General features: G+C 41.6%; 2 protein-coding genes across 2 annotated transcripts; one reads left to right on the top strand and one right to left on the bottom strand.

Annotated features, from left to right (window-relative positions):
- Nucleotides 1-366: 366 nt before the first annotated feature.
- On the top strand, nucleotides 367-27,138 carry LOC124639579 (O-acyltransferase like protein-like). The gene is made up of 12 exons (XM_047177011.1): nucleotides 367-492; nucleotides 6,758-6,897; nucleotides 9,920-10,026; nucleotides 19,062-19,282; nucleotides 22,319-22,512; nucleotides 22,631-22,803; nucleotides 22,884-23,069; nucleotides 23,565-23,744; nucleotides 23,824-23,974; nucleotides 25,356-25,539; nucleotides 25,846-25,988; nucleotides 26,056-27,138. Exons 1-12 carry the CDS (start codon nucleotides 414-416, stop codon nucleotides 26,215-26,217), a joined length of 1,920 nt encoding a protein of 639 aa, XP_047032967.1. The 5' UTR covers nucleotides 367-413; the 3' UTR covers nucleotides 26,218-27,138.
- Nucleotides 11,352-13,130, bottom strand: LOC124639578. Its single transcript, XM_047177010.1, has one exon. It carries the CDS (start codon nucleotides 12,814-12,816, stop codon nucleotides 11,602-11,604), a length of 1,215 nt encoding a protein of 404 aa, XP_047032966.1. The 5' UTR covers nucleotides 12,817-13,130; the 3' UTR covers nucleotides 11,352-11,601.

Here is a 27,138-nt window from a genome sequence, read left to right as displayed (position 1 = left end):
CTCAGTCGCGCAGTTTTTGCAATTGCTTTTATTATCATTGTGCAACGAGAGATTTATGATAAGCTTCTCTCAAATGAAGTCCCTATCAAACCACAGCATGGTTAAATTAAGAGAAAATATACCTGTCCTACTTAATGCGTAATGGTGATTACGTAGATAATATGCACTCACAAAATTACACTGCTCTAAATAAATAAGTTGTATCTAAGTATTTTCTTTTGATAAGTTTCCTCCATTTCCTAACATCCGATAACCCCACCACCATCGCATCTCCGAAAACGTTTTCTGTATTAGCTGTCTGCACTGCTGTCACATCGTCATCTCAATCAACATTAGGTAACCCATTGACAGCTGTAAACATTTGGACACCGTCGTCGGCGCGAGCGCAGCCGGGCAGTCAGTCAGCGCGCAGCATGGGCCCGACGCGCGCGCTCTCGCTGCTGTTGGCGGCGGCCGGCGCTCTCGCTGCCGAGCCAGTCTTCGACCTCACCGGTACAGTGCAGTGCCCATCATCTCCCAACCTTTCTAAATGTTGGGGTCGGCTTCCAGTGCAGTGTCCAGTGTTCCCCCATAATTTCACTAAGTGGTTTATGCCTTTGGAAAGTTCGGCTGCGGTTTCTTGGTTTGGTTGCGAGTGAAAGGGTAAAAGGGATTTTCCCAAAAGGGTCTTAAGTCTTGAGAATATTATCAAAGTTGTTTGTTGGGCTTCATATTGACAGTTTATTGCAGATTGATAATGATATTCGCCTAGGTTTGAAATTGTATTGAAAGGTAATGTTGTCGTCCCTTGCCTACAATTTTAGGACTTTTATAACTTTGCCATTTAAACACTTCCAATATCGTAACTAATTGCACTTAAGTTCTAAATTCTTCATAGTTTGTTCCCAAGATATGGCTGCTTGCATTATCTTCCCGTAGAAATTATTCAAGTTCATGGATTTAACAAATAAGAGTGGGTTTAACCATATAATTCCGTATCTACATATGCAGAGGTCGTTTCTGCAGTCGGTGCATTTCCGAGGTAGATTAGGGGGTGATTAATATTCATCAAAATTCTCAAATGTCAGACAAAACTGTATATTTTTAACAAAATGTAGAAAATCTATCCGGATTAACGAATGCGGTCGATAAGTAAAGCATATAGTTGTCGGAGCTACTGAACTGGCTACAAGTCAGCGTATTGCAGTAAGTGGGTAAGGTTTAGCAAGTGTTACAGTTTGCGGGCACAGGCCTGCGCTGAATACCGCCCGCTTTGCTAACTATGTATTACACTAGTCCACTATATACTGCTCATACATGACATGCTGAGATTAATCGTGTTTCGAAAACTTTATATCGATTTGTTAATACTTAGCCGTAGTTGCAGTGACCCAAAGGTTATTTCATAAGAATTTCATGCACATAACACAGACGATCATAAATCTCACGCTTAGATATTTTATAAGTTTGATGACCTACGTGAGTGAGCTAAGTTATGTCAGGATCGAAGTTGCCAATTTAGATAGAGTAGGCGAAGTTATCGAGGGTGGATAAAATGCCACTAACAAAAAGATATTGCAAATATAAGTCAAAACCATATCAATTTACAATTAAATAAGTTATTACCAACAACGCAAGAATCGTAGTGCCTAGCGTTAAAGCACCTATGTTTCAAGTACGAGGCGAGTTCTATTCCAGATTAGACAAATATCTATCTATATATATAAAAATGAAACCCGCTTACCGTTGTCACGACATAACATGAAAACGGCTTGACCGATTTGGCTGAAAATGAGAGGGGATGTAACTTAGACCCGGGAGGTTTTAAGATAGTTTTTGTCACCATCGGGCTACGGGACACGGGTGAAACCGTGGGCGAAAGCTAGTGTATCAATAAAAATGTACCTATCCTTGATATATCCGTGACTCTCATTTCTTCTCTGTATGAGAAGAGGCCGCAGCCCGCGGGCTCATGACATGATGATAAGAATGCCTGATATTTAAGTAAACATGAAATATCTATTAGGTACTTTGTCACCATAAACAACCAATGTTAGTGAAAATCGTGGTTTAGAAACACATGACAACAACGAAATTGTTTACATTGTAAAAATAGTTCATATTTACATAACCGGCTCCGAATGCAACGAACCTATTTCGTTGGTCAACACGCATGCGCGTGATTGCATGCGCGTTGTGGGTCACTCGGTCTAGTCGGACGAACCGTTTGGAGATAACACCATAGTTTTATATTTGTCTACTATTCGGTAACTATTGATTTCCTAACATTTGTTTGTGAATTTTCTATAGAAAGAGAGAAATAGTTGATTTAGAAAAGGTTCTATACGATATCGTTATTTTCAAGTTAAAGTTATAATGTAGGTTCCATTATTCCATATAGGGATAGTATATACATATTCGAATTCTTAATTCATGTCTTGCTTCCGATCTCACGGCCCACACCGGCCTTAGAAAAATCTATTCGAAAAATCATTTTTCTAACATAGCTTATTTACTAAACTACCAGTTTAAATGACGCCATCAGTATAACAATCACAAAAGTATGCTATGGGTCAAAATTTATGTTTATTGACAATCTGTGAATCGAAAGCGTCAACACTTTTCCAGCGAACTTAAAAACGCGGCACGATTTTTTATAAATCGCGATCTTTGTTCTCTATCCCGATATATTTATCTCCATTCATTTGATTTATTACTATTTATTCGTTATGTAGGTGAAGAAGTACATTAAATACTTAATACCCACACACTACACAGTAGTGTCTGGCCAGTGGGGTCGACATCGTCACCCACTGAGCAATTTCCCTCGTTCGGGAAAGTGTCGAGTGTAATATGTGTTGTAGACAAGAGCTATAGTGTCGCTTTCCATTTCTACAGCTTAACGAGCTTTCCTATTCACATTTACTTATATTAAACCTCCGCTAATGGCAGTTATTACCCAGGGTTTTACTCACCTAGATAAATTACTGTATTTACCTACGCTTAGGAGGGATTTATACCTTTCGAGTTTCTATACTAATATTATAAAGCTGAAGAGTTTGTTTGTCTGTTTGTTTGTTTGAACGCGCTAATCTCAGGAACTACTGGTCCGATTTGAAAAATTTTTTCAGTGTTAGATAGCCCATTTATCGAGGAAGGCTATAAGCTACTTTTTATCCGGGTTCGTGCAGAGGTTTCCACAGGATGCGGGTGAAACCGCTGGCAGAAGCTAGTTCATTAGTTCAATAGTTCATAATCATCATCATCATCATCATCTCAGTCATAGGACGTCCACTGCTGAACATAGGTTGGTTATAATATTCGTTGTCATTTATTTCGCCTGCAGTATAAATTAGAAAACAAAACAATTGATGAAACAAATGTAATTATATTATGTAGATGGCAAAGTGCATGTAATTCAGCAGTTTCCTGCTCACATTGACCTTTCAGTATCCGGTGCGCGCGCGCAGAGGATGTGCGAGTTCACGCATGCGCCGCAAGTTCACCGGGTCGTTGCGTATTGTTGCTATGTCATGCAATTGTATTATTGTATCACCTACAGACATGTATCGTATATTGTGACATGTTGTATATGGTTAGGGGTGGTCAGCTTATTTATCACATTTAATAAATGTATTGAAACCGGAGTTTTTCCCGACCTAATGAAACTAAGTAAAGTCATTCCTTTATTTAAATCAGGCGATAAGAAGGATGTAAATAATTTTAGACCCATATCCATCTTACCCGCTTTTAGTAAAATATTCGAAAAATTAGTACTCAAGCAGTTACAAAGATATTTCAATGTTAATAGCCTCCTTCATAGTGAACAATATGGCTTTACAAAAGGTCGTTCGACAACAGATGCTGGTGTAGCTCTTTTAAAACACATTTTTAATGCGTGGGAAAACTCTCAGAATGCCATTGGAGTATTCTGTGATCTCTCCAAAGCATTCGATTGTGTGCACCACGATACGCTTCTACGTAAATTACGTTACTACGGAGTCCAAAATGAAGCTCTTAGCGTAATAGAATCCTATTTAAATAACAGAGTGCAATGCGTAGATGTCAATGGCGTCAAATCATCAGGTTTATCAGTCCAATTAGGTGTGCCACAGGGCTCAATATTAGGTCCGTTCTTATTCCTGGTATATATTAATGATCTACCATACCATCTGAAGAATATCTGTGACGTTGTACTGTTTGCAGATGACACTTCACTTATTTTTAAAGTCGACAGAAATAGGGATCACTTTAACGACGTAAACAGTGCACTTTCGTTGGTTACACACTGGTTTAGTACTAATAACTTGGTCTTAAATGCGAAGAAAACAAAATGCCTTAAATTTACTCTACCGAACGTGAAAAACCTAGGCCCGAATATTATATTAAGTAACGAGGTTCTAGAAACTGTCAAATCCACAGTATTTCTTGGTATATCAGTCGATAGCAGACTTCAGTGGGGCTCGCATATAGCTGGCCTCGCGGGAAGGCTTAGCTCAGCTGCGTACGCCGTCAGAAAAGTAAGACAATTCACTGACGTAGAAACAGCTCGAGTAGTCTATTTTAGCTACTTTCACAGCGTTATGTCCTACGGTATTCTTCTGTGGGGCAAAGCTGCTGATATTCAAAACATATTTGTATTACAAAAACGAGCTGTTCGTGCGATATACCGGTTAGGTAGTAGACACTCGCTAAGAGAGCTCTTTAAAGAAATAGGCATTCTTACTGTGGCATCACAATTTATCTTTGCCAATATACTTTACATTAGGCAAAATATTCATTTGTACACCAAAAAAAGCGATGTTCACAGTATTAACACTAGAAACAAGCACAAACTGTGTGTACCCACTCACAGACTTCATAAGGTTCATGGATCATTTTTGGGGCTCGGTATTCGCTTTTATAATAAACTACCTCTAACTTTACTACAATTACCGTTTAACGCATTTAAATTACAAGTAAAGTCAATTCTTTCAAAGAAGGCTTACTATAGCATTAATGACTATTTAAATGATAAGAATAGTTGGTCGCTAAGTTGAACGCGAGGCAGCTCATTCTTGTTATCACTTTAACTAAATTATTAACTTATTATTATTGTTTACATTAATTGACATTACTTCGGACATTAATTCTGAATTATAATTGAGTTTATTTTTATTTACTTAGGGAAGTTTTGTTAAACTTTGCTTACCATTGTTTCTTTATGGCTTGCTAGTGACTGCAGCATTTCTTACATGTTCTACTTTTGTTGAATAGCAGCAAGCACGTCATGCTCCCTTAGACGGTATGGCCAGCGGTAGCGTTGGGGGTCGGGTTGTCCCCTTCCCTCAAAAATGTGCGAAGGGGGCGATGGCTGATCCTCGCGTTATACTCGTGAACGGGTGCTGCTGGCGGTACCAGGTCGTGTTGATGGCTATTGACACTTTATCAATTTTAGTATGATTTTCTATTAGCTTTTTTTTTTTTTTTGAAGAAAATAATAATACTGTAGTCCTAGCAGGTACACCTTGTTTGTGTTGTACAGCTACAACGTAAACATCTATGCGCATGTAGGTGGGCACGCTGATTCTATGCTTATATTAAAATACATTTTTATTTTATTAACAGGAGGCTTTAGATACACTTAATGGACTATAAGAAATGCTTGAGTACTTAGTCTTTATAGGTGTAAATCTGTGTGCTAGCCTACTTGTGTTCAGTTTGTTTTTTTTTTTTTCCTTTTTTAATTTTATATAATAGTTATCATGTGATAATGATATTTTTATGACTTTTTGACTTGTTTTGTATACATTCTGGTTCTTCAAACCTTACAGACAGACATGTGTTGCTGGGGAGTTTGTTGCGCCACTTCTTCTTCCCAGCAAAAACACATAGGAAGTGGTGAAGGGCGGGCGTTTTTGGGGGCTGTCTTTTGTTTTTGACGTTCGAAAAGTGCTGATTTATCAGCCTAATTTGAATAAACGATTTTGAGTTTGAGTTTGAGTTTGAGTTTATTTAACTTACTAGTATCCAATTTTCTGTAGGTATACTTGTAATAACAGGGCTAATTATAATTAGCCTTCGAAGTTTTAGCTACAAGCTGCCTAGTTTTTATTTAAGGTGCAGGTGATAGGTTCACCTGCCTCATAAATAACGCTTATGTATAATGTAACCTTATAAAGTCACACAATAACAATGCTCAGGACTCGGGACAACACAATTATCATATCGGCAAAGCTCAGAAGCCGCATACAAAGGCGGATTAGCATGACAATGTGTCAATCGCAACATCTCGCGAACACTGCCACTGGTCGGTGCACTGTCGGAGTACATTGCTGAGTTCTCGTCGATCAGATAGTCTTCTGTTTACTCATGCTCGCCTAGTACATCGATAATCATGTTGTGCACTTGTTCGTGTTTTTTGAAACATTTGCTTTTCTGAAGAAAGTTATTTCAAATACTGGTTAGTTCTCTTTTTCGAATTCTCTTGTTGTGGACTGTTGGCGTTATCGAGATGTTTGTTCCATTTATTTTCCTAACTGAGAATCAGAACTTTGACAGAAGGTACTTTCATATAAGTCCATTGTAGGGAGTGGTGTGTGTGAAAGTCGATACGGCAAGAAATAATGTTTCTTTTGAGATGACGGCTGATAGAAGAGTATGGAAGAAGAAAACATGCCGCACCGACCCCAACTAAATTTCGGATAAGGGCCGGAGAATGATGATAATTAAGATTGTAGGGGGCTTATTAAGTTCACGGAAGCTTTGTGCAAGATGAGGAAGTCACGTGTTGTTGCAGATGAGCAGTACTACTCGATGCCGCGGCTGTTCGAGCTGGACGAGTGGGCGGGCTGCGTCTCTGCGCGCGGCGCCTACTGCCTCGGCAGCTTCGAGCTGCAGCCCGCGCAGCGCCCGCACGTGCTCTACGACCTCATGGAGGTAACTAGGACAACAGCCAAGTGGTCACACACCAAGGACTCACTTATCTACCTACAGGCACTCCTGAGAAACATGCAATGTGACTCCTGAGACGTAGAAGTCCCCCTGAACTCCTGAAGTCACATTGCCTGTCTCAGGAGTCACATTGCATTCAATTTTAGAACTTTGAATGATCAATGGTACGGTAACTGATAATAATCTGACCTAGAAAGAACTGGTATCAACAATTCTTTCTTTAGCATCGGCGTTTTGGATCGCAGTAAGTTTCGTAATGCTAGCCTTTAATACCTAAGTATATGGTGAAGTAGAACGAAGTCGCTATTAGTTTTGGAATCATCAGATCATCAGCTCTGCCGTGATGATCTTCGTAGGCAATCGTTTAATTCGCACTTGTCATTAGTCAAGTCGTTAACTATCGCAATAGTAATAACTCTCGTATGTTTCGCGTGGCCTACTGTACTCTCACTTTCATACGTACAACTAAGTTTTATTATTTTTATTGTAACTTATTATATTTCGTCGCATATCATTCAGAACGCACACATGCAAACCTCAAATACACCTCATTATAACTGTGTTAGACAATCCTAATTAGGTGTTTTTTTTTTGCTTTCTCTATAATTCAAGAAATCTTAAAATTCAAATCTTTTCACTGGAGTCTAGACTCAAAAAGGAAAATAACATTATGCAATACAAGTCTAGCTAGCTCATGAACATGTCAGTACATTCGTACATCTTAGCATGTGAGATGAAAGTAGATTAGTCAACATCTTACAACCAAAATACTGAAAGATTGAAAAGCTTGGACATGTTCACAATTAGTTAACATGTGAAACTGGGCCACGCGTCTGTCACGTAGAAGGTAATAACTCAGTTAGCATGTATTCACGTCGTCACGTCTACAACTCTTTTGACTGATGACCGCAGTAATTGATGATGATGACGATGAAGTCACAACAAAATGTTACCCGTAGCCTCTAAGGTTTTAATTAATTCTGGCACTGATTAATGGTTCTATTGGCACTTGTAAAGTTTTGTAACAATCATAGCTGAAGACACATTAAAAGGAATTCTGAAATATCAAATTATATATTACTCACAAGCAAACATTGAACTGATGAGGAAATGGATCAAAATCTCGTTAACATTCTAAATAATAGGCATTATGCTCTGATAGCATTACATTATGTAATTGAACTAATTCTGGAGTTACCGCAATAGATTATATATCTGCGGTTTTATTTTGTAATAGCGATCTAGCTTAATAACCGTCTTTGAGAAACTACGTTACGCTATAGTGAAAATGTCAGACTTATCAGATTCATGTCATGTCAGGAGCATCGAATCAAAATCAAATCGTTTTTATTTCAAATAGGCCTTTGCAGGCTCTTATGAAACGTCACATTAATTGCACGGTTCCAAAAAGTTGGTCTCATGGAGAAGAGCCGGCAAGAAACTCCATAGACACTCTTTTTAAAATGTAATATTTTCACAAAAATTATATTACATAACAATAGCAAGCTGATAAAATTATACAATGCAACTGATAGGTAAACAGTAAATCAATGCAATCCAAAGAGAAAAGAAAAAGACGTTTAATTGCCATCCTCAGAACAGTTGGTAGATGTGAGTGAAACAGGTGAAGGTCAGAATCGTCTCACGCCTCGTGTATTGTAGAGCAAGTCACCAAGAGACTTCAGAACGTCTTCACTGTTTCACTAATGACTCTAATGATCGCGTGATGGCGAAAGTGCAACGCTGCCAGAATCTTAATAAGGGCTACACGCTGAATGGTGTTTACGTAATGCAAACCTTTTGTTTTTAAAGTAGTTTGTGTAGTTTGAAGTTGAAGAGAGTGATCGGTCGACTCAAACATATGTAGTTGTAAGTCTGTGCTGCCTTGTTTATTTGGTGCTCATCACAACGGCTTCCTACTCTTAACATGAGGATCTTATTCATTCATAGATTTAGCACATTAAAAATTAACTTGTCAGTAAAAGCGGTTTTTATTTTACTTATTGAACATTTGTTTAACATTTTCTGGTAACCAGAGGTAGGTATTGATCTTTCATTTCAATATTAGACATCTTTCGAAGATCATTGGCATCATAGATGTATCATTAGCATCTTTACATATGCCAATGATACACCTAGATGTTTCTAAACGTTCGCGTGCCCTACCGGAGCAGTTTGTCTAATTCCTCGAAATAGAGCTATGATTATGCCTAGGGAGCTCGCAGTGAAAGGGACTGGAGGAGCCCTGCAGAGGTCGATGACCCGCGCTCGCCTGCGCCTCACCGGGGCTAGGACTGGCTAGGAGGTCTATAAGTTTCTTGCCGGTTCTTCTCCATGATACCCACTTCTTGGAACCGTGCAACTACCTTGACGTTTTAAAGGCCTGTTTGAAATACTAAAAAAAAACAGGCCTATTTGGTTAGTGTAACTGGCATTGTTGGAACTAATGGTATCAGCGCATAGATGCACGATTGATGTTGAACTGTTGTTTCGATTGCTGCAGAAGCACGCTCGACAGTGAAAAGCGTGTAGATCAAAACATAATGCGGTGATTGAATAGATTTCTTAGTTATAGCCACGGCGAATTAATTAATAAATTGTATAAATAAGCGCTTAAAGTTACCGGCAATGTCAATGACCTTAGAGCGCGATTGCTCAAGTGTTGCTCAACGCAGGCTCTGCAAGGAATCAGGTTCGAGTCGCGGTTGGGCAACGCGGCTAACTAGCGGTTAGCCTAACCCAGTGTCGGCTACTGATTAGTTCCTGTCACCTGCTGGTAATGTCAGATATTTCTAGCATTTTAGCCAGTCTAGATAGTATTGCGGGTTAGCAACTGTTTCGACGTTAAAATCATAATTACTTTTATGTCACATGAGTTAGCTGCGTAGTCTTATCAATTGTACTCGCAATGCATTATTTGTGCTATCAACTGTATCTCATGTCCTTTGATACAAACACCTTCACGTTAATTACTTGCGTGTAATAACAAACGTTGTTGTTCCCTCAGAGCTACTCCGCGAACTACGTGGACAACTTCAACCACACTCGCGTGCACCGCGGCGCGTGCCTGCCGCGCGCATGCGCACCGCACCGCACAGAGCGGCTGCAGGACTGGTAATATACAACCACTGTTCCTTCTAGATTAACAACTAATCCAACGTGGCTATGCTGCCAGCCTCTTGGGTACACTCCCGGTGGGCAGCGATAAGGAGTTTTTTGATGCTTAAACACATACCCAATAAATGTATGGAATTTAGTATTGAATACACACACATAATACAAGTTAATAAATAACTTACCATGGGGCTAACCGACCGTGTGTGAAAAAGGTTTCCCGACAAAAAAAAAAAAAAAATACCGTTTGAAAAAGCTTGATTCGAAAGCTGTCTTACTGTCTTCGTGAGACAAAACTAAAGCCTTCCAGACAACATAATATATGAAGTAAAAATAGTAGACGATTCCTAAAAACCAACCTGCTGCAGCGAGCGCCACTGACGCGCGCCTAGCGCACGCTTAACACAGTGGCGAGTAGGGTCGATTTGTTTACTTGTTCGCTGAATGAGTTCACAAGAGCCACCTATATTATAAGTAGTATGTAATTTCAAACTTTGGTAGTGTTATTTTTATTTTGTGATATTGTGTTTAGATTTCGAATATTATGTAACTAGTTTGTCGTATTAGGTTAAGTGCCTCGTTGGTCTAGCTGTCGCAAGTGCGGCTGCTGAGCACGAGGTCTCGGGTTCGATTCCCGAGTCGGGCCGAAATCGCTTTGTGGGTTTTAGAAGACTTTCACATAGCAGCCCGGAGCCTGGAAGGTGGTGATTGATACACCCGTGCATCGGAGAGCACGTAAATGTCGGTCCTGCGCCTGATCTCTTTCCGGTCGTGTCGGATTGCCGTCCCATCGGGCTATGAGAGTTAAGGAATAGTGAGTGCACCTGTGTCTGCGCAAATGCTCGTGCACTATAATATGTCCTGCGCAGTTGGCTAATCTCCTTACATGAGAACAGCCGCCGTAGCCGATAATCGGCTAGGAGAACATCATCATCATCATCATCATCATCATCATCATTAGGTTAAGTACCTGTAAAGATAAAATTAGCTGTTTCTGATAAATAAATAAATAAATAAAAAAAAAAAAGGATGTGCCAACAGTTAGCATACCCATCTGCCACGCTTGTTATTTATGACATTTTGTAATTAGATATAATCACAAGTCATGATTTGTGTTAATTATGACGAGAAAATAACAATTAATTTAAAATATAAAAAAATACAAACATCGGAATTGAGACGCCCACCTGTGTTGCAAGTCGCTCGTTACCGCGTGGAGCGTGCGTTTAACTCTTTTCTATGAACATATATAGGATTAGATGTTTCACGCCGTTTCACATGTGTCCAGTGGTGGACATTTGGAAGTTTAATAATGAAAACCTCAGTTTCTTCGCAATACAGGTTTAATAATCTGAATTCTTGATATTTTACAAAATGAAATTATAGATTTTCTGGCGACGCAACCGTGTACAATATAGAAGTGAGTAATATAAAAAGTTTGCGGGTGAACGTAAAACAAAAAAATAATTATTTGATAGTATCACATCAAAGTGTAACTTGTTGCTATTAAAAATCACTAGGCGTAGGTATGGCGCAGACATCTTCCCCCCCGTTGAAAGACTCCTTTCAACTACATCAGTCTTCATCCGGTAAAGATGTAGGCAAGGGACAGATCCGAGTGAGAGGTCTCCTGAAGCAACCTCTGGTAGTTTGCACATCTGCGACTCGCGTGACTCCGTCGGTCCCCGGGAACAGGCGGCTGACTCGTCCCATTCGCCAACTGAGTGGTGGGACATTATCCTCATGGAGAAGAACTAAGTCGCCGACCTTTAGGGATGCTGATTTAGTACGCCATTTTGAGCGCTGCTGTAGCTCTGCTACATATTCCCTTTGCCAGCGCTGCCAAAAATGTTGATGTATTTGTTCAAGCTTCATGTAGCGTTGAAGGTTGTTCTGGTTCTCGTGCTCGAGCGATGGACCAGGCAATGCATTTAAGGCACGCCCTATCAGAAAGTGACCGGGAGTTAGGAAATGGTAATCGTTAGGGGAAGGGGAGAGTGGGCATAAAGGTCTACTGTTGAGTACAGCTTCCACTTGTGTGAAAAGGGTACATATCTCCTCAAATGTTAAATGATTGTTTCCCATAACGCGTTTTAAGTGGTATTTCGCGGATTTAACGCCAGCCTCCCAGATGCCGCCGAAATGTGGAGCATACGTGGGAGAGAACACAAACTTCACACCTTCATTGGTAGCAAAATCAACTACAGGCTCATGATTGGTTTTAAGAAAATTGCCTATTTCCTTAGCAGCTGCAACAAAGTTGCGGCCGTTATCGCAAAATATCTCCGCTGGCTTGCCCCGTCGCGATATAAATCTGCGTAATGTCATAATAAAAGCGTCTTTGGACAAATCACTGACGGCTTCCAGGTGCACACATTTATAGCGAAAACATACAAACAAACATAAATAGGTTTTAGTTAATCGTGCACCTCGACCCTTTCTATTTAGCGTGAGGAACGGACCAGCGAAGTCAACGCCAACAGTACGAAATGGAAAATCAGGTGTGATGCGCTGTGCAGGTAAGTTTCCCATCATGGGAGTTAATGTTTTACCTTGAATACGTCTACATCTGACACAGGCATGTACTGTGCGGCGGGCCAAGTGCCTACCGTTTATAGGCCACACAGTTTCTCTTACACAGGCCAGCAACAGTTGAGGCCCGGCATGCATGTTCCGTAAGTGTTCATGTTTGAAATATAATTTGGTGAGTGGATGAGAGGCGTGTAAAAGTATGGGATGTTTTTTAGTATAATTATAATTTGATAATTCTATTCTACCACCGACTCTCATCACCTTGTCATCATCCAAAAAGGGTGAAAGTGACAAGAGAGATGATTTGCTACTTAAATTTTTATTTTTTAACAAAATATTGTACTCTACAGCAAATGAAGTTTGCTGAGCAATTTTACATAGGCTAGTAAAGGATGATTCTAATTCAGTAACACTAAATTTACCAAATAATTTATCTTTAGGATTTTTATGTCTAATATTATGTATAAATCTATTTACATACGCAAATATGCGTCTTAATTTTAAAAACGATGAAAATTTATCTATTTTTAGAATTTCTGTTACAGGTTCCTGGACAACAGCGGAAGTGGATTTCATCTCAGGTAAGTCTGGTTCATTTATTAATTTATTTAAATAGGGCCAATCAGATTCAGGCTGTATTAGAAATTTTGGACCTGACCACCACAAATTAAGATTGGTAATTTGATCTGGACTTACGCCTCTTGAGATCAGGTCAGCTGGATTCTGATCAGTCGGCACATACCGCCACGACGAACTATCGGTAAGTTCATTAATCTCGGCAACCCTATTTGCTACAAATGTTTTTAGCTTTGCAGAATTACCATTCAACCAGCTGAGGACAACGCTAGAATCGCACCAATAAATGATACGATCAACCTCACATCGTAGAGAACTGGTAACTGTCTTGCACAATTTTGCAGCCAACAGAGCAGCACAAAGCTCCAGACGCGGTATTGTCGTCGGCTTCAACGGCGCCACCTTAGACTTAGCACACAGTAAGTTAACCTTTACATCACCAGCTAAGTTGTGTGACCGCAGGTACACACATGCACCGTAAGCGACTTGGGAAGCATCACTAAAGGTATGTATTTCTATATAACTAGGAGCTTCGCATAGCGTTAATCGCGGGATCTGTAGATCTGATAAAAAACTTAAATTGTTAATAAACTTGTTCCAGGATTCCAAAATATCAGAGCTAACCGGTTCATCCCAGCCCTTTTTATTGAGCCATAAGGACTGAAGTAACATTTTAGGTATAATCACGCATGGACTGAGAATACCGAGAGGATCAAAAATCTTGAATGATGTAGACAGTATAGATCGCTTGGTAACTACATCACCTTTGTTGGGAATTACAATTGATATTTGAAGAGTATCGGTTTTAGGATTCCAATTTAATCCTAAAGTATTAGTGGATCCGCTTAAACTAACCTTGTCATTTTGATCAATGACCGATGATGACAAAATACTTGGTAAATTCGACCTGAATTTACGTAGTTTAAACCCTGCAGATTTTAGAGTGTCCGACACCTTGCGCTGAATGTATAACAGCTCGGACTCACAGTTGGATCCAGTGACCAAATCATCGACATAATGATCGTGTTTAATAATATTACCTATAAATTGATCATCGCAATCCTCTGCCAATACTGACAAACACTTGGTGCTTAAATATGTAGCACTTGCGAGACCATAAGTGACGGTTTTTAGACGTAAAGTTTTGATAGGATTTGACTCATCACTTCTCCAAAGTATTAATTGTAAATTACGATCCTTTTCATCTAGTTCAACCATCCTAAAGAATTTTTCAATATCGGCTGTCAAAATGTATTTGTACTGACGAGCTCGAATCAAAATAGAAAAGATTGAGTCTTGAACATTGGGACCGACCATCTGTAGGTCGTTCAGAGAGAAACCTGAGGAAGTTCGTGCCGATCCATCAAAGACAACACGTGTCTTTGTCGTTTCACTGTTTTGTTTAAACACTGCATGATGGCAAAGATAATAGGATGGAACGGGATTTATAATCGGACATTCCTCTAAATGGCCTAGCTCTAAATATTCTTGAATGAAATTTGAATATTGTAACTTTAATTCTGGATTCTTACGGAAACGTTTTTCTAAATACAATAATCGTTTCTTGGCCATTGCGTAAGAATCTCCTAAACAATCTGGACTATCAATTAGAGGCAGCCTAACACAAAATCTGCCAGATTCTAAACGGTAAGTATTACGATAAAAGTGGTCTTCACAAGCCTGCTCAATTTTACTAAAATATTGCTTATCTGGAACTAGCTCCAGTTCCCAAAACTTTGTTAATTGAGAATTAATATCGGAATTATTGCATTCGTCACTATCACTGATTGAAACATGACACGGAATACTCTTTGGTAACGAACGATTCCTTAAACTTGGAAAAATAGGGCCGGCGACTAGCCAACCTAGCTTTGAGCTACGTAGCTTGGGCATGTTATGACCTAATGCTAGCTGATCACATCCTAATAGGTCCCAAAATAGGTCCGCACCTATCAAGATGTCTATTGCCGAAGGCTGATTAAAATTGGGATCAGCTAACTGTATGTCTCGTGGGATATTAAGTTGACTAATATCTATAGATTGTTTAGGAATAGCACCTGTTAACTGGTTCAACACATAAAATGATTGTACAACACTGTAGTCGTTGCTAAATGAATTTAATCGGGCAATGCAACTTTTATTTACATGTTCCGCTAAGTTGTTGCCTATACCAATAACGTTTATAGTATTTATAGTACATACCTGTAATGATAACTTGTTCATGAGTGACTGGCTAATAAATGAGGACTGACTTCCACAGTCTAATAAAGCACGCACTCGAAATTGCTTGTTTGTTTGAGGATTGATAACGTTTACCATGGCTGTTGACAAAAGAATATGATTTTCTACGAAATTATCACTAATCGAATTATTAACTGATATTTCACTTGAACCGCGATCTGTGTTAGTGCTATTGCTGCTGACTGTACTAGTATTACCTGTGCTAGCATTGTTAGAATTAGGTAAATGCAAGAGTGAGTTGTGTCTACGCTTGCACTCACGACAGGGACCCAACTTGCAATCACGTGCACGATGCCCAGTTCGTAAACAATTGGAGCATAAGTGCAACTTAAATGCTTCGTCTCGTCGTTCTTGAACACTCTTCGCTAGGAATGTAGGGCAATCGTAAATCCAGTGGTCACCTTTACAGACAACGCACTGCTTAGTGACAGAGCCGGTGTTCTGAACTGTAGATGAAAACGACTTAGTGCTACGAGAATTATTATTATTATTTTGGCGTGATTGTGTAGCCTTGGGTGTGTCAGACTTGTTTTGGAACATAGTTGCTAACACATCAGCGCGATCAGTTAGGAACTTATTGAAGTCCTTTAGAGTGGGGAGATCGGACAAACTATTACGGTGTTCTTCCCACTTCATAGCAGTACGATTATCTAACTTAGGTATAAGAATTTTGATAATTATCATATCAAGCAGCTCATCTTGTTTAGCTAAGCTTGATAATGCTCGCAAGTTTTTTGTTACGTGGTCAACTAGAAACCTCAGTGATTTGTCTGATTCACGTTTGTGTTGTTGCTGTGTCGATTCAAAATATAACAATGAATTGAGGTGTTGATTTATAAGCTGGCGCTTGTTATCGTAACGATCGCACAAAAGCTGCCATGCAGTTTCATAATTAGTTTCGCAAATCTCTAAATTAGAAATAATTCGCGCAGCTTCATTTTCGAGATACGATACCAAATAATGGAACTTATGAATAGGCTTGATACGCTCATTGTTATGAATAAGCGACAAATAGGTATCTCGGAACTCAAGCCAGCGGAAATAAGCGCCATCGAACTTTGCAATTTGTATTTGTGGTAATTTAAAATCAACATGATGACAATGAGTTGACTGATCGTGATGACATTGTGATGAATTGTGCGAATCAGAATAGTGAGAAGTAGTCTTATACTTGTCAAGTTGCTCTTCAGCAATTGCCAGATGTGAGGTGAAGATCTGCTCAATTCCATCACGTTCATCAATCTCAGAGTCCATATTATCGCAATTAATAACCTCAATCTGAGCCTGTAGTTCATCGAATTTGCTAGACATAGCTCGTATTTTATCAATATTAATTTCTAACTCTTTAATTTGGGTTTTTGATAATTTTAAAGAGCATACTACATCTAAATACTTTTTAAATTTCGTTAAACGACCTTTGACCGAGCTACGTTTAGCAAATAGCTCCTTCAATTGTTTTGCATTACTGTCTTTATCTTCGCTTAAAGACATTTTGTTTATTAATTAATAGTATGTAACAACAACAAACGACAAACTAGTACTTAAGAAAGTATTATAGGTGATTGAGTAATCTAAACAGTAACACACTAATGCAAAATGAAGGAATAAAGTTATATGTTCAACTCTTATCTGATACTCCCTCGGCGACACCTGGGGCCCGAACGCAGCCACGCGGCAGCAGCGCGGTAACAGCGCGGCAGCAGCGCGGCGGCGGCTCGGCGCGGCGCGTGGCGAAGCGCAGACGCTTCGTCACCCGAACGCGGCTAGCGGTAGTCAACGTCGGGCGGCGCCGAATTCCCTGGAATAGTCGGCCAAAATATTTGAAATAATGTGAACTAGAATAATGACACGCACTATTGGGAGGGTGGCTAAGTTTAGGCCTTCAGATTACCTAGCAGAATGAAAATATCGGGAATGTAATTACTAATAGGTGTTTAGATACTCAAGTATTATTTATTTGTGAACTTATTTTCATGAAATTACTGTTATTTTAATGAATTTATGATTTTACAAATGATTACGTAGGTAGTTGACAATAAATTATGGATTTTAATTGTACTATTTTAGGAGATTTACTGATTGTTTACTTGAAATAAGCCTTAAAATTGCTAGATATTTTGTTAAACTAATGAAATACACAAGTGGAGTGTACCAAACAGCGACCTTTTCGATAGGAAAAATGGGTTCAGGTATTAGGGTAAATCGTAGGAATGGCACTTAACTGATAGGCGAGACGGCTGCTTCTGGCTGCACTGGTCCTCGCTGGTGGCTGTGGTACTGATAGGTACACGAGCTGCTCGCAGATGTTGACGAAATTCTCGGACTGACGTGGCAGGCTGACGGTGAACCTCGACGGAGTAGAAGCTAAGGCTGGGCGCGGCGAGTTCTTCTGACCGACCTGGCTGGCTTAGTTGTCTTCTATTATAGTGTTCTTGCGTCTGTAGTCCTCCACGATGAATCTTTGGTAGATTTCCTTTTAGTGAGAATTCCTTTGTCTTCGTAGTCGATCCGAATTTTTGCAAATCCGTCCTGTCACGGTCGCCATTTAATGTCCAGTGGTGGACATTTGGAAGTTTAATAATGAAAACCTCAGTTTCTTCGCAATACAGGTTTAATAATCTGAATTCTTGATATTTTACAAAATGAAATTATAGATTTTCTGGCGACGCAACCGTGTACAATATAGAAGTGAGTAATATAAAAAGTTTGCGGGTGAACGTAAAACAAAAAAATAATTATTTGATAGTATCACATCAAAGTGTAACTTGTTGCTATTAAAAATCACTAGGCGTAGGTATGGCGCAGACAACATGCGTCCCGGGGAAACTTCTTCCCGCACCCGGATAAAACATAGCCCATGTTCAGCGCAGATACCGTAGCTTCCTAACAGTGAAATAATTATTCAATTGTGATAATTTAATTAATGACATTTGACATTGCAATGTAAACTCATCTTTATATTTGTACGCCGAAAGGCCAAACATGTCTGTACTTTGCCACGTTTCTTTGTACCATCTGCATGATACTCATGTTATGACAAATAAATGATCTATCTATCTATCTATCTATCAAATCGGTTCAGTAGTTCTGGAGCCTAATCGATGAACAACCAAATCTTCCTCTTTTTAGTATTTTAGTGACGAGAGTGAGAGTGAAGAGTAACAGTTTAACCCAAATATTTAATGATAATGGCCCTTCTATAAGTTTTCGTAATCAATGTTTATTGTAATGTGGCGCCGCGCTTGTTTTACGCATACTAATGTTATCATTAGCTGAATATAGCTCATTAGTGGCACTGTTACGTGTTATATAATCATAGGCGGTGTCTTTATATACAAAGTATTTTTTAATTGGTAAACTTGGTCAAGTCATCTTAGCCTTACTAATCCTTTTAGAACTGCTTAATTCTGATTACAAACTGCGCTGACAGAATCCCCCTAAAAAACAGCACCTAAGAAAATGACATCTTGATAGACACAATTCACACAATCCGTCTTACCACAAAAACTTTTAAACATCAGTTTAAGACTTGTCTAAAAAAATGACAGATTATGACGTTGACATATGGCTCATTTTGCAGCCACATTTTTTTTAGACAAGTGTAAAACAGATGTTTAAGTTTTTGTAGTAAGGCCAAATACGTTTGACTTTTGTCAACGTTCACATAGCTACGCTTATGTTCCCAGGTTCAGTGCGTGCGTGAACGCGAGCACGTGGTCGCGCTACAACCTGTCGGCGCGGCTGCTGCGGCTGGACTACTGCGCCGGCGCCGGCTCGGCCGCCGCGCCCGCGCAGTCTCCGCTGTCGCCCAGCCAGCGCGCGCTGGCCGGCGTGCTGGCCGCGCTGCTGGCGCTGGCGGCCGTCAGCACCGCGCTCGACCTCACGCTGCCAGAACACGCCAGGAAAGGTAACACTTCAACCAGGGGGCCGATTCTCCTTATTTTACATAAGCGACATACGATTCACGTTCGACTCGGCTCGACTGAGATCCAATCCCGACTGGATTACGATTGAAGCGTATGTGGCATTCCGCTATTTTCTCTTTGAAATAAACGTTTTTATCCTTTTCTGTCATTCTATAATGAATCATTTTGTCTAGAAATGATTTATGATTGCAATATGATTGTAGAGCAAACTATCGTATAGACCAAAATCACCAAAATAGCAGACCAATCGCAAACCAATCGAATGTCGTTGGAATACGATTGGTCTTATATTAGTAGCAGAATGCCCGATATGCGTTAAAACTGCTATTGCGATCATATTGCGATTCGATTTATATTCAATTTTGACATTATTAACTTAGGAGAATCGGGCCCCAGAAGACGTGCTGACTTCTAACAAATAGGGCGCCGAAACTAGATGGCGGATATTAACTAAAGCCATCACAAAAAGAGTGATAATCCTATGCCTGAAGAGGTCACGGTGACCTATGATGGATCATTTAAGATGCACGGGGATGCATCTCAGAGCGTCAGACGTTATTTATGATTAGGTAAATAGTCGATACTAGCTAAACATAGTTACAACACCAAAATGAGACATGCAACATATATCTTACAGCAGTTCTGCAGATTACAGCTGTTTTCCAAAGTCGGCGCCAACAACTAGTCGACCATAAGCTTGATTACCAAATTCCGACAGGTCAGCAAACCATCCGATCGCTCGTCACGCGGCTGTTAGGTAATATCTACCGGAGTGGCCCCTGACGGCTCACAACCCTAGTTTACTTGTCACGTCACATTTTCACGGTCTATTGACAACTTGAGACTGATAGGTTGATGATCTGCCTATTTGTTAAAGAGGATCAAATGGAAAGAGGAATGTAAAAACCATGTTGAGGTTACCTTATGTACTATCTCTATGTATTTCTTATTTACTCTCTTATGTACTACTTCTTAGAAGGTACCTCTTTTATATACTCCCTACGACTAGACAAAAAAGGCCGCCCGCACCACACCAAGTAAACTTCTGATTATTATAGAATGAAGATAATGCATCAGTAACAGATGATTCATTCTACTGCTAACAGTGGAAAGTGCGATTTGTCACTGTTAGCTTACTATCACGAACTTGCTGCTTAACGCCTTATAATGGCGGTATTGCCAAAGCACAAATAGTTGGTAAAATAGCTAACATTATTGTGTTCAGGGAACCGGTAAACATAGTCATTGTTGCTAATAGTTTGATGACAGCCTGTGTGGGATCTGGGGCCCGATTCTCCTAAGTTAATAATGTCAAAATCGAATAGAAATCGAATCGCAATATGATAGCAATAGCAGTTTTAACCATATCAGGCATTCTGCTACTAATAAAAGACCAATCGTATTCGATTGACATTTGATTGGTGTGCGATTGGTCTGGGGCCCGATTCTCCTAATTTTACTTAAGCGCCATACGATTCACGTTCGACTCGATTCGACTGCGATCCAATCCCGACTCGATTACGATTGAAACGTATGTGGCATTCCGCTATTTTTTCTTTGAAATAAACGTTTTTATCCTTTTCTGTCATTCAATAATGAATCATTTTGTCTGCAAATGATTTGCGATTGCAAAATGATTGTACAGCAAACTACCGTATTGACCAAAATCACCAAAATAGCAGACCAATCGCACACCAATCAAATGTCAATCGAATACGATTGGTCTTTTATTAGTAGCAGAATGCCTGATATGGTTAAAACTGCTATTGCGATCATATTGCGATTCGATTTCTATTCGATTTTGACATTATTAACTTAGGAGAATCGGGCCCCTGGTGAGTGTCATTACAGCGGTTACGTTACGTCACGTTACGGTCAATCCCTCACTATATAGCTATTATTTTGAAAATATATTAGTATTACGGGTTTTATAACTAAACGGCCTGCATAATGTACGTAATTAAGGTAATTTTACGTAAAATACAGAAGTTGGAAATAAAGAAATTTGCGTAAACACACATTGAGCTATCGTTCGGGTCAGTGGCGCAGCGGCGCTTGCGCATGTGTAATGCAATTCGACAGACTGATGACAAAAAATCTGATGTATTACTCGCAGCAGGTAGCAAGAGTAAACACACACATTGTAGAGACAGGACATCGTGTTCTGTGTGATGAGAGATATTTATAAATGGTATACCTGGTGGCATTTCACTGACTCTTACGGAACAAAGTTACTCAGTATTAGACATACAAGAGCACATCACTTGAGTTAATTTTCACAGCAATTTATAATAACAATAAATAATAACATGCATAACAACGCTCAGTATTCTTCCAAGTTGCTAGGTATAACTACTGCCTCGCCTGCCTGGCAGTCGGCAGCGCGCGTTCATTGCAGCAATCACTAGTTATTTATTCGTGCTGTTAACCACAAAAAATACTTCCAACTATGATTTGCTATGCGGTTCTTTATGCTTTCCCAACAAGTACTGTACCTACCACAAAAAATAAAAAGGCTATTGACTATACGTTAAAGCCTGCTAAGTACTTGAGACAAACTTTTTTTCATAATCAGTAATCTGATTTTATTTACTTTCTAGTTCAGAACCCCGCGGTGATATCTTTAACAAAAGCAAGACCTTTACAATATTCAAATAAGTTGTTCTCTTAAGTAATGCGAGTTCCGGTGATGACGTGACTGTCGGCAGTCGAGTAAACAATATGATGTAACTGTTGCGCGGGAGTGTCGGGTGCGGATCTTTCGTGTTTGCGCGCTGTCCAACCGCAGCGCGAGCACTTTCATTAGCCGAGCAGCCAGTGCAGCGCCGGGGTTGGAACTAACTAGTACAAGTTGCGAAATATCAATGGATGACTGGGCTACTCAGGCTGACCAATTATTGTCAGATGAAGATGTAGTTTTTAGGTATCTATTCATTTCAGCTGACATGTACAAAATCCGCCATCCAACTGAGCTACAAAGACACGTTCTCAAAGTCCCGTAATTGTTCGTTGATCAGGTGCGGAGTGGGCGCTGGCGTGGTCGCTGCCGGGCTGTTGGCGCGCGCTGCTGGCGCCGCCGCCGCGCTCGGCGCGCACCGACCTCGCCAGCTTCGACGGGCTGCGCGTACTCACCATGCTGGTCGTCATCATCGAGCACGTCTGCTGGATCACCACGCAGACCTACCTCACCGACACCAGGATATACGAACAGGTCACCACGCTTCACCACACTCAGACCAGAGCCTCTCGTCTGCTCTCAGTTTTTGTAAGGAATAGAAAAGTATGCAAGGTATTATTGAAAGTACGTAAAGTGTCGTTATTATCCACAGATCCGCGGCTCAATAGACGTGGTCCTCATGACGAACAGCACGCTGGTGGTGCAGATCTTCTTCATCATGTCGTCGTTCCTCCTGGCGCACAAGCTGCTGCAGCAACGGCGCCGCGGGGAGCACGTGCCGCCCTTCTCCACCTTCGTGGAGACCATGCTCAATAGGATCATCAGGCAGGGACACACACATTATAATGGGAAAAATTTAAAAAGTGTAAAAAATCTGAATAAATAATATATTTGTTGTGGTGCAGGGTGTCTCCATCGTACTGGATGGTGGTCTGGTTCGCGGCGTCGTGGTGGGAGCGCCTGGGCCGCGGGCCGTTGTGGGCGCCGCTGGTGGGCAGCGAGGCCGCCGTGTGCCGCCGCAAGTGGTGGACGCATCTGCTCTACCTCAACAACATCCTGCACGCGGACGACAAGTGCCTCATACAGACCTGGTCAGTACACACTATGGCCATCTTATTCTATATCAGTCAAAACTTTTAACTGCCTCGTTGGTCTAGCTGTCGCAAGTGCGGCTGCTAAGCACGAGGTCTCGGGTTCGATTCCCGAGTCGGGCCGAAATCGCCTTGTGGGTTTTAGAAGACTTTCACAAAGCAGCCCGGAGCCTGGAAGCTGGTGATTGATACACCCGTGCATCGGAGAGCACGTAAATGTCGGTCCTGCGCCTGATCTCTCTCCGGTCGTGTCGGATTACCATCCCATCGGGCTATGAGAGTTAAGGAATAGTGAGTGCACCTGTATCTGCGCAAATGCTCGTGCACTATAATATGTCCTGCGTAGTTGGCTAATCTCCTTACATGAGAACAGCCGCCGTAGCCGATAATCGGCTAGGAGGACATCATCATCATCATCATATCAGTCAGATCTAAGATGAAACTCCATCACATAAGGCCTTGCCACTGAGTGTTAGCTGTGACCTGTCTGTGCAGGTACCTGGCGGCGGACATGCAGCTGTACGCGGCGTGCCTGGCCCTGACGCTGGTGCTGTGGCGCTGGCGGCGCGCGGCGCTGGCCGTGCTCGGCGCGCTGCTGCTCGCCTCCATCGCGCTGCTGTTCGGCCTCGCCTACTCCTGGCAGCTCGTGCCCACCTACGTCATGCATCGTCCTGAGTAAGTCTACCAAGATGCTATAACATTAGCTCTGTGGGTTCGGACTCTGCTGCTTGACTGAGGCATGTTCCGTGGTCAGGTCGGTGCGGCTGGCGTACGACGGGGAGCGGTCGTTCAACGTGCTGTACCAGTCGCCGCTGGGCAACGTGCCGGGCGCGCTGGCGGGGCTGCTGCTGGCGCACCTGCACCACGCGCTGCTCGACCACGACGTGCCGCTGTCGCGCTACAAGGTACCGCTAGAGCAGCTTGTCACACAGAGCACAGTGACACTGGAGCTCACGACTTGACGAAGTGCTCAGTCTGTGCATCAGTGACTCGCGTTTCGCCATTTGTTTTAGACTCAGAACTTTGAAGTAGCAGCGTTCAAGCTGCATTTATAGTTTCTGTAGAAGATAAGCCAAGCTATTTTCTCTTTGATCGTGTCGTATCTTTCTGCAATGCTGACCTCCTCATTTCCCTTTGCAATAACTAACGAGCGTGACGCACGCTATCGGCTATTCCTCAACTGGTTCCTGCGTATTATCTGCAGCTGCCCGGCAGATTACATTGTTGAGCGATGGACGTAATCAAAACGAACATTGTTTCAACCATACATAAGTGATAAAGCGACGTGAAAGATATGTTGTAATCGTCATTATTTACCATCCTATTTAACAGTATGTACCGTATTTATATTTATTCACTAAGAATGAACATTCGGATGTTACCTATTGGTTTATTTAATGAGAAGTGCATGTAGGTAGGGCTGCCATCTCGAATTTCGCCAAACCCGGACAAACAATAAAAAAACCCGGACATTTGGCGTAAATCGCATTTTTTCCCCGAACGAGTACGATTTTTTTTAAACAAAATGATACCTAATTTGTAATCCATTTACTATTGTCATATACATACTTAAATTCAATGAGGTGCTTCCTTACATGAAAAGTGTCCGGGTTTTTCCCGGACACTTCTTGAAACCCCGCCCGGACGGCCTCCAAACGAGGACAAATCCGGGGAAACCCGGATGGATGGCAGCCCTACATGTAGGTAATACTAAGAAGCTTGTGATGAATGACATGCTATCCAACCATTTTCCAACCGACAAGTATTGACAACGACAACATCACATTTATCTACCATCAGAAACAATTGCAATTCGCTGTTGTATGCAGGATGTATGATCTTATAACGCTAACAACTATGTATGTTAAGCCTATCGTTAGTCTTGTAATAATACATGTTGATGTGTGTGATTGCTTGTGTCAACAATGTAACGTCTCGCTAATGCCTGTAATATTCCAACACGTTCAGATTATGCTGGAGCCGAGCCGGAACACAACATGCACTTTACTGTAATGCCTACAATCAAAGAGCGTACGCCTTCAATGCATCACGTAAATAATAGGACGTTGATCATAGTCCATTATCTAGATAATTGCAAGTGTAAAAAATATACGTGGTGGTTAGGAAAAGTGATATGTCTGTAGTGTACGAATAACAGCAATTATTCAGCATCATTATTTTCTTAAGCCTGTTGTAATGTACGTATAGGTATAGTTCTCTTCTTTGGCAAGTTTCACGCTACTTGAACAAGCAACGTGGTGCAGTGAGTTGTGTGCGGTGCTGCAGGTGTTCGGCTGGGTGTCGGTGGCGAGCGTGCCGGCGGCGGCGTGGTGGGTGGCGGCGTCTCCGCTGGCGCTGGGCCGCGGGCCGCCCGCGCGCCTGGCCGCCGCCGCGCTGGCCGCGCTCGAGCGCCCCGTCTTCTCCTTCTTCGTCGCCTTGGCGCTGCTCGGCGCCATGAACGGCGTGCACTGTGAGTACAACTTATTGACATCGCCTTTCAATTGCCATCAAAGAATGTTTATTTCGAAACAAACGATGACAACTTTAAAAATGCGTTAGATTTTGTGAGGAGGCGATGTTTCTTATTCCTAAGGAAAATAGATAAGTGTGTGTCTAAGTAAGTACGAAGATTTTTTTGTTTTGTGACGTCCATTCATTTCATAATGGATCACTAGTTCTACACGACGGGTCGTATTCGTTGAAACGCCTTTTGCGGTTCAGGGCTATAGTGGCTCTTTCACACAATGCTGTGTTGTGAGTAAGTGTGGTGTTGCAGCGGGCGTGCGGCGCGTGCTGTCGTGGCGCGGGTGGGCGGGCTGGGCGCGGCTGTCGTTCGGCGCGCTGCTGCTGCACATGCCCATCAACAAGTCGCTGGTGGCGGCGCGCCTCATGCCCTCCATGCTGGACCGCCAGTCCGCGGTGAGTACACCCCGCCTGTCCTGCCCTGCATGTGCCTCCCTGTGTACTGACGCGGCGTGTCCGGCAGATCGTGGAGTGGTTCGGCGTGGCGGCGGTGTCGTACATGGCGGCGCTCCCACTGGCGCTGCTGGTGGAGCTGCCGGCGCAGCGCCTGCACCGCGCGCTCGCCCGCCCCGCGCCGCGCGCCTCCGCAGCCGCCGCCAAGCCCGCCGACAAGCCCAGCCTGTGACCTGCGCCCTGCAGCACCACACTCTGCACGGTCACGGCGAACTATTGGAAATTATTCTAGGCTGGACCTAGACGGCGATCGGTTTACGAGCTGCACTACAAAATGTAGCAGTTCTCGGTTACTCAAGATTTTCAAAAATGTGGTATCTACTCGGATCTAAGTGTAAATATTTCTCCTTCATATGCACATAATTCGAGCGTAAAGTAGCATTAGAATATTAAACTAGGTGTACATGAAACAGTTGCCTAGGTATGCAGAATCACAAAGGTATAGAGCCTTCTAAGTTAAATTAACTAGGTGTGTGTACATGAGAGTAAATTACAATTGGAGTATTGTCGCTCTCGTCAATAAAGAAAGAAGGAATGTTGAGTAACAAAATAATAATAATATTTATGAGCGAAAAAATCTGTAACATTTAGTGTAAACTAAGTATTGACAGAGTTTTCGCAATGATAGCTTGACCACGGCGAGCACGTGAGGCCATCGTGAGTATGTCGCCATAGCTCGGTGCCCGCGTGTCCGCGCGGAACGAATTGTAACTATAAGTTACGTAGAACTGATTAACATAGCTTAAGTTGTATAGATATGTATTTTTACTATCCTAGAATTAGCCTCGACGGACATACAGACTGTAAGCAGAAATATATATAACTTGTCCCTCGACGCCATGTGATAGTAGATAGATAGGGCTCCGGCCACGGTGTGAGTTAGCTAGGGTGTGTGTCATTATTTATGATTAAGATTTAATTTGTACTATTGACACTGTGTTACTTGAGGAAATACTACAAAATGGATCACTGCAATATTCTTAGTTTTCACACCTGCGCATGCGATGCGGGTGCGTCCGGGCGGTGAACTATTTTGTCGTAGGTTCAGCTCCCATGACATAGTACAGTTCAATAAATCTATTCGTAATATAAA

This window comes from Helicoverpa zea, chromosome 19 (genome assembly GCF_022581195.2).
Source record: "Helicoverpa zea isolate HzStark_Cry1AcR chromosome 19, ilHelZeax1.1, whole genome shotgun sequence".
NCBI classification, from domain to species: Eukaryota; Metazoa; Arthropoda; class Insecta; order Lepidoptera; family Noctuidae; genus Helicoverpa; species Helicoverpa zea.
The sequence above is the reverse complement of the archived record's forward strand: the minus strand, read 5'-3'. Positions and strand labels throughout refer to the sequence as shown.